Source organism: Pistacia vera, unplaced genomic scaffold (assembly GCF_008641045.1).
Source record: "Pistacia vera cultivar Batoury unplaced genomic scaffold, PisVer_v2 Contig1149, whole genome shotgun sequence".
Classification (NCBI taxonomy): Eukaryota; Viridiplantae; Streptophyta; class Magnoliopsida; order Sapindales; family Anacardiaceae; genus Pistacia; species Pistacia vera.
This window is the reverse complement of record NW_022195192.1, coordinates 424,238-437,094: the sequence shown is the minus strand read 5'-3', so window position 1 is coordinate 437,094 and position 12,857 is coordinate 424,238. Positions and strand designations below refer to the sequence as shown.

Genomic DNA, 12,857 nt, shown 5'->3' with positions numbered 1-12,857 from the left:
GTAAAATAAAAACTCATTGAAATGTATGAATAAAATTTTGATATAAAAATAAATGTATATTTAGTTAATTTTTGAATATATATTTAATTAATTACTTAATTACAATGTCATTAGATTATTAAGTAATTAAATTGTATTGAATTAATTGACTAAATTTTAAAATATTATATTGAATATCAAGATTGATATTTGATAACTCATAAATCATAATCAATTATTTGATTTAATTACTTGTTAATGAAAAAGGTTTAAAGAATCAGAAACTATTAATGTAATTTATGACTAATTAATAAAAACAAAAATAAAGATTGATACATCATACATCATTGCATCTAGTTTTAGTGAACCATTGAATATAAATAAAACAATGTTAATAAAGTTCATGACTAATTAATTGATTACAAAGACATGATAATAGAATTTGTGTAAAATAAAACAATGTTCATAATTAATTAATTGATTGATTGATTAGAAAGATAACGGAATTTGTGCAATTTAATATTCATTTTTCTAATATAAATTTCTCCTAAAATGTTTCCAAAGTTTAGATAATTTACTTAGAAGAGAAACTCAATTATCTTAGTTTATGTAATAGTGCAATAATTCAATATCATGAACATAACAATATGATTAAACAAGTCAATGTAATTTGGAAACCATTAAACATGGTAGAAAAAAATAAATTAATATAACAATATGATTAAACCGGATTTTGATTTATTACCCCACTTTGGATCAAATATGGTAAAATAAATTCTAAATTTAAGAAATTATATTATATAATCATTCATCTTATTTAAAATAATTTAAATTGTATTTCTGATAATTTATAAAATTTTGAAATATATCTTAATCATATTTAGTTAAAGATAATAAATGATAAAATTTAATAATGTGAAGCATTGAAGAAGATACTTGGACTTTTTAAGTCATGTTGCTTTCATTCAAATTAATAATCAAATGATAAAATGATATCTAAATTATATAAACAGTCTTAGATTAATAATCTAATATAAGATGAAATGATTAAATTGCATGTATATGTATTGGAATACTAAATATAAGACCTATTTTTTATATCATTTAGATATATAATAATATATACGTTATTATATATAAAAAAAAAAGAGTATAATATCACATTATTATATAAAAGGAGTTGGCCTGCACTTTTTCGGGGCAGGGCGGGCATAGCACTAGGGGTCGAGGGGTGACACGGGTTAAGGTTTTATGGGGTTTTTGGAGACAGAACCGGGCAGGTCCCCGCCTGAGAAAACTAATCCCCATCCCCACCCCGCCCCAAGGGGTGGGGATTTTTTCCCTGTCCACCCCCGACCTGTCACCTGGAAATTCAGGGAATCCCCACCCCAATCGGGGTGGGACAGGAAGGGTCCCCATGGGGACGGGTGAAACGCCCATCCCTCAGTAAAACTTTCATTTTGCTTCTTTAATTTTAAAAGTCATGCTCTAATTATAGGTGAATTCTTCTAGGTTGAAAATCAGGCTAAAGCATCAACTTCTGACAAACATTAGGAACACTTTGTGCAAAGTAAGAACTAATCTTATCAAAGGGAAAACACTAAAAGCAGGCGATATATAACAGTTTTAAGAGATTCATATAATAACGAAGTCAACAAAGTTAAACAGTCTTACAATCTTCTAACATAGTTTAGTATTACAACACTAACTCTAACCACAGCAGTTACCCTTTTGCTGGATTGGCTGTCCCTTCATCTGCACAGTTCCTGTAGACTTGTTCCCCGTTGGCTGGTTACCCATTCTGCAAAAGAAAAATGAACGCACACCGTTAAGAGAAACAGCAACTAGGTATATTAATAAGCAAAGAACGCCACATCTCTACGGTAAAGAATCATGTTTTGAAAGATGACAAGGAATGCGACACGTAAAATACCTAAGACCTTTTCTTTAGTGATCAGTATCAACCAAGAAAATTACGTCAAATTTTAGCTTTTGGAAATTACTATGATGATGACATGTAATTAATATTTAATAACAATTAATAAGCACTTGCAAATTGGAATATATGGCAGCATCAGAAATAAAGAAAGTGTTGACAAGTAGTTTTACTTTTTCTTGATCTCGTCAGCCATGGTTAAGAAAGCCTGCTCCACATTGATTGAATCTTTAGCACTTGTCTCAAGGAAAGGAATCCCCAGCTCTTCTGCAAATGCCTGCATTTCATTCGGATAGAAGCCAATAAAATCAAGTTAGATAAGCTAATCCTGGTATGTCCTATGTATTACTGATACTCATCTAGTAATTTCTGCATCTGCCGTTAGATGGCACTACAACAGCCTATGCCATCATCTCAATCATTAAGAACTCATCGCAAAGTTCATACCTTCATGGCTTCATCAGAATATCTGATGCTAAAATCAACCAACTCTGTCACAGTCATTTACATGGGATAACTCAAAAAGTTGATACTCTAAACAAAACCCCACACCCCCAGCCAACACCCGCACACAGACATAGAGGGGTAACAGAGGCATTCCCAAGTGTGAAGCACTTTGATAGGGGTAACAGAGGCATTCCCAAGTGTGAAGCACTTTGATAGGGGTAACAGAGGCATTCCCAAGTGTGAAGCACTTTGATAGTTTACAACACACCATCTTACACTAATACAGGTCATGAACAAATGAAAAGTGAGCTCTTATCAGATGTTATTTCCTCCAATTAATTTTACTTAGAGCCACAGATTTACATTTTAAATAACTTTTTAAATTGGACCACATAACATGACTGATCTGATACAATGATGTGTCCACAAAACCCTAAAATGATTTAGCAAATAAATTGGATGGAAGTCAAATTTACTTCTTATGAGCATTTAAAGGAAAAATGTTTCAAAATGTTTAATATGATTTCTTATACCAAAAAATATCCATATGCTTGTTTGTTATGAACCCATCTACTTAAATTTTTAGGAAATTTTTCTGTGATGGTGGACATGACATGGGACATGTTAAGTGAAGTGTCAAACTTGTTTTGGCAAGTGAAATTCCCATCGAGCATACACCTGTTAAAAGGTTAATTAAAACATAAATAAATTGATAATAAACAAGGTAGTTGAGTCCAAAAAAAAAAAAAAAAAACAATAAAGAATAGTTATAGAACAAGTTGTTTGTAGCGGAAAATATCCCAAAGACATACAAACTTCCAAAAATTATGAGTGTCCCATGTAAGCAACAACTCGTTATACAAATGGTATTTAAAGTTCATGACACGGAAGTAACAAACTATACCTTTGCTGTTTGCGTGTCTACAACCTTGTTCTCAACTAAATCACATTTATTCCCAACTAGAAGCTTGCATACACTGTCATTTGCATATCTATCGATTTCATTCAACCACTGCTTCACATTATTGAAGCTTTCCATCTCAGTGACATCATAGACAATCTGTTGCAATCCCATTATAATTAAGAACTTTCAGACGCTTGTAAACTTAAAATTAGGAAAAGAAAATATCATCCGTGTTCTTTTTCTAAAAATTACAACAAAATAAAGATCACCAATAAATAATACATTTAGAATTACATGCATTAATCAAGAAAGAGGTAAAAAATTGGAGGATCTAAGTGGTTTTGCTTTATCAATACCATGATATACAAGGAATTATTGCAATGAAATCCTCAACTAAAGATGAAAAATGAGTTTCTATAAATACATTCAATATACCTAGGCTTGCTAATATGCCATCTGTAACCAACAATGTGCACAAGCACCAACGAGATCAAGGGAAATGCATCAGTTTCTGATAAGGAAAAAAAAAAAGTCTAAGTTCCTCACAATAATCCCGTGGGCTCCTCGGTAATAACTGCTTGTGATAGTACGGAACCGCTCCTGTCCAGCAGTGTCCCACTGCACAAATAAACAACAATAAGTGTCAGCCATTACCTTGGAGGACTATCATAAGAACTTAATTCTGGTTATAAGATGAAGAATTGTTATCACCATCCACACCGTGTGACCTTTTCCACAGAATAACATGAACTAAATTCAGCATAATTAGGACACTTCACATCCTCTTTACGTGTTCAGCACTCAACTCAGACAAAACAACAATCTCAAGCATAACCCCCCAAATTTTCAAAAAACGATTAACCCATTTATAACCCCTCATCTTTTACCTCCAAAAAAAAAATAAAAAAATAAAAAAATCTTAAATGTGGACCATTTAATACAATAAAGGGAAATTTCTACTCACAATCTGCAGCTTGATTGTCTTCCCATCCAGCTCAACAGTTCTAATTTTCTGCAAATAAAAAAATAATAAAATAACTAAGTCTACTAAATATTGGCCTATTTATTAACATACATACATACACAAACACATGAAAAGAGGGAGAAAAACTCACAAAATCAACTCCAATGGTACTGATGTAGCTATCAACATAAGAGTCATCCTGAAAAATAAGTAAAAAAATTATAAAACCGAACTTTTAAACCTAAAATATTAACAAAAATAAAAAATTTTGCATAACCCATAATTAATCCTCACTTATCTTCCTCATTATCATATCAAAAACTTAAATTTCAACACCCAAAAAAAAATTACAAAAGCAACAGCTAAATATAACAAAAATGAAAAATAAAAAAAAAGAAAGTCAGATAAAAATTCCACTAACAGCAAATCGGAGAAGCAGACAGGACTTGCCGACAGAGGAGTCTCCGATTAGTAGAAGCTTGAACAGGTAATCGCTTCAAAAATTCAAAAAAATAAAATAAAAATAAAATAAATTACGAAGAAAATGAAGAAAAAATATGAGACATTCACATACTATTCGTTGCTCATGGTGATGGAGAAATTTTCTCAAGAAAATCGGAAGAAAGATTGTTTCTGTTTTTGTTTGTTTTGAGAGAAAAGGAAAGTTTCTGAAGTTCGAAAACTAAAATGTGAGAAATGTGGATGTGAATGTGAATTTTTATTTATTTATTACCTGTCAATCATAGCTATCTCCACCACTGCAGCACCTATACCCAATTATTTCTCAAAGTTACCTTTTTCTGGACATAATTACATATATACCCCTGAGGTTTGGGCCTATGATTTCCAGATCCTACAATCTAAACTAGGATAGATCCCTTTGATTCTAGCAAACGTTGACCCACGGCCACGTAAAGGGAGAACGGGTAATTCACTCCTCCACGTAAAGTAAGAATGGAAAATTCACTCGTGATTCACTTGTCTTTGCATAAAAATGTTGTTTCGGAATTAGGATTTAACTATGAGCTTTGAGGGCGGTATTTCTAGTATTTAAAAGTTAAAGATATTGATTTGGACCAAAAAGCTCAAAGTGGGCTAATGATTCTCTCTTTTCTTAATTGTGGATGTGGATGAGTAATTATAATTTTTACTCCTAAGGTTTGTGGCTTTGAAGTTTCATAAATACACCTATACCCTTTAGGGGGCATTTGGTTGGAGGTAATGAAAGATTATTAGGGTTATGTCATCTTATATTACTTGATTATCATGTTTGGTCGTCAAGTAATATAAGATTTTGGTAATCTTATATTCCTAATAGTTGTTACTGTTAATAATATTGGAAGTAATCTGGTTACCTCTATTTTTTTAGATATTGTAAGATTACCTTAGTAATCTTATTTTTATTACAATTTTATCCCTTATTAATAGAAATTTTAGACAATAATGCCCATTTTTTAAAATAAATTTACATTAATATAATATTTCAATTATATCCTTGTTTAATTAAGTTTTTAGACAATAATGCCCTTATATTTAAAACAAGTTACATACCACTGCCGCCACCCAGCCACCACTACCGATAGCGGGCCAACCACCACTAATCGCCGCTGGAAAGTCGTTGGAGTCCCTAAAAATGACCTAGATTCTCTAGCCATTAGCGACCAAATCTGGGTGAGATCTAACCGTGAACGGTCATGGACCTGGCCATTAATGGCTAGATCTATTTTGCTTGGAATAAATCTGGCCTGATATGGCCGTTTTCGGCCATCAATAGGGCCAGAAACGGCTATATCGAATCCTCGTGGTCACAATGAGCTACTCACAGCAACTTTCAGAGACTTCTAACGGTTTGCGGTGGCAGCAGAGGGTGGGGTGATTTTGTCATAAATTAAAGTTTTATATAAGCGGGGTGTTTTAGCTAAATCTAAAATATTAGGGGTTAAAAGAAATTATTCAAAAATTAATAATAAAAATAATATTATATTAATATTTAAAAAGAGGACAATTTAATAATTTAAATAACATACCCTAACCAACTAACTAAACACATTAATATAACATACTCACCAACTAAACAAAACACATTTTCCTAAAGATTTATAGTAATCTTCAAGATAATATAAGATTCTAGTAATTCAACCTTCTCTTAACCAAACTCACCCTTATAGTTTAATGCTGTTAACTAATTTAACAAATTTTCAATGGTGAGCAACGTGTCTTCCTGTCACATTCTATGTCAATAGTGAATAAGAGCATGTGTCAATTTATAAATTTTAAAATTCACAGCTTAAGTATACATGTTTTGAATAAATGAAGGTTGTCTGAAACTCAAAAACACTTTAATACAAGTTATACCAAAAGTTTTTGGTGAATGACAGTCGGGTGAAACACAAAAGTATGCACAAGTTATACCCAAAATTTTGGGTGAATAACAGTTGCATGACACACAAAAGCAAATTTGTTTAGGCTATACCTATCGCAAATTATTCGATTAGGTCTGAATTGTTATTCTTCTTATCGCAAATTAAGCTAAGACATTTCCTTAAGTTAAAAATGTATAAATTTGTATAAGCTATACTTAAAATGAACATATTCTGTTAGATCCAAACTATCTTTAATGTGCTTTGAGAATGCTCAAATAGTATTTTCTCTAATTAAGCATGTAAAATTGCTGGGCATGTTGTGTATTTGTAAAGCAATAGAGATAGTTTTAATAACTAGCCCAAAGCTTAAGGGGGAAATTGTTATTTCTCATTTCAAATAATTATTATAGTTTGGTGGGTCATTGTATTTAAGATATGGTGCAATTGTAAATTGAAAAGTTGTGTAATACTCAAAGGTGATTGAAGACTTTTTGAATATGGATGGGCAATACCTTATTGAATTGTGGATAATGATTAAGGTATACCTTATTGTCCTATCATGTAATATTTTCTTTCCAGCTACTATACTCCATAAACGAGTAATAAAGTATGGACCCATATTTAATTTTTCTTTATATACAAATATGTACAAAATATACTCAAAAATAGCAACTCGACAATGTCGTCCAACCATTTCACTGAGTGACGTTCCGAACGACCACAACTCACCTATTACCTGCAAAAACATTAAAAACAACAGAGTGAGCACTAATGGCTCAGTAAGTAAACCCACTATGCTAGCCTTCGCTCTTCGTTGCTTAAATTCCGAATTTTCTTTCCTTACATCATATTTCCCGATTATTCTCTATTCTTTCTCTGTTCTTTCTCTATTCTTTCTCATTCTTTCTCTGTTTTCTAATTTTTTNCACATTCTCAAATTAGTATACACAAAATAAATGTATATTAGGGAAAGGTTGTGTATGATTAATCTTCTAAGATTATCATTCTGATATCAATAAATTGAATGCACCTTAAAGATATAAATGTATATTAGGGTAATGTATATAAATTAAAATTGTATGGTTATTTGAAATTTGGAAGGGGTGTGCATAAAAATCAAAACGGCATAGTTTTAGTAAAATCCGGATCGGATACGGATATCCGCTTTTTTAGCAATCCCGATCCGGTATCCGATCCGATCCGAATATTCGGATTTTCTAAAATTGTGATCCGTATCCGATCCGAATTTTCGGATATCCGGTTTTTTCGGATCGGAGTGGAGCGGATATCGGATATCGGATTTTTTTGAACAGCCCTATGGGCAATACCTTATTGAATTGTGGATAATGATTAATAAGGTATACCTTATTGTCCTATCATGTAATATTTTATTTCTAGCTAGTATACTCGTAAAATAATCATTATATATCATATACTCGTAAAATAATCATAATATATAATGATTATTTTACGAGTATACTAGCTATATAATGAATTTTAATGATTATTTTACGAGTATACTAGCTAGAAAGAAAATATTACATGATAGGACAATAAGTATATATATATAAACGAGTAATAAAGTATGGACCCATATTTAATTTTTCTTTATATACAAATATGTACAAAATATACTCAAAAATAGCAACTCGACAGTGTAGTCCAACCATTTCACTGAGTGACGTTCCGAACGACCGTAACTCACCTATTACCTGCAAAAACATTAAAAACAACAGAGTGAGCACTAATAGCTCAGTAAGTAAACCCACTATACTACCCTTCTCTCTCCGTTGCTTAAATTCCGAATTTTCTTTTCTTACATCATATTTCCCGATTATTCTCTATTCTTTCTCTGTTCTTTCTCTATTCTTTCTCTGTTCTTTCTCTATTCTTTCTCATTCTTTCTCTGTTTTGCTCTCTGTTTGCTAATTTTTTACTACTCATGATAATGGGCATGGTATTATGCATATTCATGATGCAAATTACAAATGCATAAAGTATCCATTTTCTTTTCTATTTTTCTTATTCTGTTTTCTGTTTCTTTTTCTTTATTTATTTATTTCTTTTCTAGTCTTTCTTTTCTTTCTATTCTTTCTTTCTTTTCTATTCTTTCTTTCTTTCTTTCTATTCTTTCTTTTCTTTTCTTGCCGAACGGACTCGGTTGAGGCATGGATTTGGAGCCTTGGCTGCGTGAGTGAATTCTCTAATTCTGGGTATAGTTCTCATCCACACACACTTCTAACGGACTGTACAATTCTTCTTTCTGAATTCTGAGACCGCTCACTAAAGGTGGCGTGCATGTGGGACTATGTCACTCACGGGCCCCCATCGCAACAACCTTCTCTTCTTTTTATCTTTTTACACTTCTTTAACTAAAAAATTCAGATTTGAATATCTTTAATATTCTCATTTCTTTCTATTTTCTCTTTAATATATTTTAGTGCTTTTTCATGCTCTTATGAATATGTATACATGTAGATGGTTTCATGCTTATATTTCTTTCTAAATTCACATATTTAAATGCAAACATGTCATTCTCTACCATCTACAAACTCATCCCAAAGTAATACATAATCATACTCATACATGCACTTCTCTTTGTTCGATCCGATCTGGATTTTCGGATCAGGATATATTCTGATCCGAATCCGATCCGAAATATGTGGATATCCGTTTTTCGGATATCCGTTTTTCGGATCAGACAACTGGATATCCGAAATCTATCCGAATTTTAGAAAATTCTTATTAAAATTTAAAATCAAATAATTCTTCTAATAATTGAAATTACAATGCATATTATCAACAAATTAATCCATAAGTTGTTTATGCAACTTAACACAGAATCTATTACCCAAATTACAATTACAAATTTAATAAAGACAAACAAATAGCCAATTTAATACTAATATATTTTTTTTATCTTCATGCCAACTTCATCACACCGACTTCACTCTATGTGTAATACATTTTCAGGAGTAGGATTCACATTGTCACTTGTCACCGGTGTCGACGTATGAACGACATTTGAAGTCCCCCAAGTAGTACTATTATTTTCACCGTAATGACACTACATATCAATACAAAAGAATATATCAATTAAAACATTTGAATAAATAATTAACAAGTAAATCCCATTTTATTTTTAAGTGGTACAACATGATTAGATGAATCTTCTAAGATTATCATTATGATATCAATAAATTGAATGCACCATAAAGATATAATTGCACGATTCACTTGTCTTTGCATAAAAATGTTGTTCCAGAATTAGGATTTAATTATGAGCTTTGAGGGCGGTATTTCTAGTATTTAAAAGTTAAGATCTTGATTTGGACCAAAAAGCTCAAAGTGGGCTAATGATTCTCTCTTTTCTTAGTTGTGGATGTGGATAAGTAATTATAATTTTTACTCCTAAGGTTTGTGGCTTTGAAGTTTCATAAATACACATATACCCTTAAGGGACATTTGGTTGGAGGTAATAGAAGATTATTAGGGTTATGTCATCTTATATTACTTGATTACCATGTTTGGTCATCAAGTAATATAAGATTCTAGTAATCTTGCATTCCCAATAGTTGTTACTGTTAGTAATATTAGAAGTAATCTGATTACCTCCATTTTTTTAGATATTATAAGATTACCTTGGTAATCTTATTTTTATTACAATTTTATCCCTTATTAATAGAAATTTTGGACTATAATGCCCCTGTTTTAAAATAAATTTACATTAATATACTATTTCAATTATATCCTTGGTTAATTAAGTTTTTAGACAATAATGCCCTTATATTTAAAACAAGTAACATACCACTGCCGCCACCCAGCCACCACTGCCAATAACAGGCCAACCACCACTGACTGCCGCCGGAAAGTCGTTGGAGTCCCTAAAAATGACCGAGATTCCCTAGCCATTAGCGGTCAAATCTAGGCGAGATCTGGCCGTTAACGGCCATGGACCTGGCCATTAATGGCTAGATCTATTTTGCTTGGAATAAATCTGGCCTGATATGGCCGTTTTCGGTCATCAATATGGTCAGAAACGGCCATATCGAAGCCTCGTGGTCACGATGAGCTACTCACAGCGACTTTCAGAGACTTCCAACGGTGGTTTGCGATGGCAGCAGGGGGTGGGGGTGATTTTATCATAAATTAAAGTTTTATATAAACGGGGTGTTTTCGCTAAATCTGAAATATTGAGGGTTAAAAGAAATTATTCAAAAATTAATAATAAAAAGAATATTATATTAATATTTTAAAAAATGACAATTTAATAATTTAAATAACATACCCTAACCAACTAACCAAATACATTAATATAACATACCCACCAGCTAAACCAAACACATTTTCCTAAAGAATTATAGTAACTTGAAGATAATATAAGATTTCAGTAATCCAACCTTACTTAACCAAACCCACCCTTATAGTTTAATGCTGTTAACTAATTTAACAAATTTTCAATGGTGAGCAACGTGTCTTCCTGTCACATTCTCTATCAATAGTGAATAAGAGCATGTGTCAATTTATAAATTTTAAAATTCACAGCTAAGTACACATGTTTTGAATAAATGACGGTTGTCTGAAACTCAAAAACACTTTAATACAAGTTATACCAAAAGTTTTTGGTGAATGACAGTCGGGTGAAACACAAAAGTATGCACAAGTTATACCCAAAATTTTGGGTGAATAACAGTTGCATGACACACAAAAGCAAATTTGTTTAGGCTATACCTATCGCAAATTATTCGATTAGGTCTGAATTGTTATTCTTCTTATCGCAAATTAAGCTAAGACATTTCCTTAAGTTAAAAATGCATAAATTTGTATAAGCTATACTTAAAATGAACATATTCTGTTAGATCCAAACTATCTTTAATGTGCTTTGAGAATGCTCAAATAGTATTTTCTCTAATTAAGCATGTAAAATTGCTGGGCATGTTGTGTATTTGTAAAGCAATAGAGATAGTTTTAATACCTAGCCCAAAGCTTAAGGGGGAAATTGTTATTTCTCATTTCAAATAATTATTATAGTTTGGTGGGTCATTGTATTTAAGATATGGTGCAATTGTAAATTGAAAAGTTGTGTAATACTCAAAGGTGATTGAAGACTTTTTGAATATGGATGGGCAATACCTTATTGAATTGTGGATAATGATTAAGGTATACCTTATTGTCCTATCATGTAATATTTTCTTTCCAGCTACTATACTCCATAAACGAGTAATAAAGTATGGACCCATATTTAATTTTTCTTTATATACAAATATGTACAAAATATACTCAAAAATAGCAACTCGACAATGTCGTCCAACCATTTCACTGAGTGACGTTCCGAACGACCACAACTCACCTATTACCTGCAAAAACATTAAAAACAACAGAGTGAGCACTAATGGCTCAGTAAGTAAACCCACTATGCTAGCCTTCGCTCTTCGTTGCTTAAATTCCGAATTTTCTTTCCTTACATCATATTTCCCGATTATTCTCTATTCTTTCTCTGTTCTTTCTCTATTCTTTCTCATTCTTTCTCTGTTTTCTAATTTTTTACTACTCGTGATAATAAGCATGGTATTATGCATATTCATGATGCAAATGTACAAATGCATAAAGTATGTATTTTCTTTTCTATTTTTCTTATTCTTATTCTTATTCTTATTCTGTTTTCTGTTTTCTGTTTTCTGTTTTCTGTTTTCTGTTTTCTGTTTTCTGTTTTCTGTTTTTTGTTTCTTTATTTATTTCTTTCTTTTCTAGTCTTTCTTTCTTTTCTTTCTTTCTATTCTTTCTTTCTTTTCTATTCTTTCTTTCTTTCTTTCTATTCTTTCTTTTCTTTTCTTGCCGATCGGACTCGGTTGAGGCATGGATTTGGAGCCTTGGCTGTGTGAGTGAATTCTCTAATTCTGGGTATAGTCCTCATCCACACGCACTTCTAACGGACTGTACAATTCTTCTTTCTGAATTTTGAGGCCGCTCACTAAAGGTGGCGTGCATGTGGGACTATGTCACTCACGGGCCTTCATCGCAACAACCTTCTCTTCTTTTTATATTTTTACACTTCTTTAATTAAAAAATTCAAATTTGAATATCTTTAATATTCTCATTTCTTTCTATTTTCTCTTTAATATTTTAGTGCTTTTTCATGCTCTTATGAATATGTATACATGTAGATGGTTTTATGCTTATATTTCTTTCTAAATTCACATGTTTAAATGCAATTATGCATTATGGAATGCAAACATGTCATTCTCTACCATCTACAAACTCATC

General features: G+C 31.6%; 1 protein-coding gene across 1 annotated transcript; it reads right to left on the bottom strand.

Annotated features, from left to right (window-relative positions):
* Positions 1–1,595: 1,595 nt before the first annotated feature.
* On the bottom strand, positions 1,596–4,947 carry LOC116146360 (ras-related protein RABD1). Its single transcript, XM_031431768.1, has 8 exons — positions 4,805–4,947; positions 4,652–4,724; positions 4,382–4,429; positions 4,231–4,278; positions 3,813–3,884; positions 3,267–3,422; positions 2,089–2,192; positions 1,596–1,780 (listed from the first exon to the last, which is right to left on the bottom strand). The coding sequence occupies exons 1-8, from the start codon at positions 4,816–4,818 to the stop codon at positions 1,690–1,692; spliced, it is 606 nt and encodes a 201-aa protein (XP_031287628.1). The 5' UTR covers positions 4,819–4,947; the 3' UTR covers positions 1,596–1,689.
* Positions 4,948–12,857: the final 7,910 nt, after the last annotated feature.

Excerpts from the sequence above, each read along its gene's own strand:
- LOC116146360 (XM_031431768.1), bottom strand. Across the intron at positions 3,885-4,230 it reads AGACAATCAAGCTGCAGATT|TGGGACACTGCTGGACAGGA; the intron begins GTGAGTAGAAAT and ends TTATTTGTGCAG. Across the intron at positions 2,193-3,266 it reads TAGACACGCAAACAGCAAAG|GCATTTGCAGAAGAGCTGGG; the intron begins GTATAGTTTGTT and ends AATGAAATGCAG.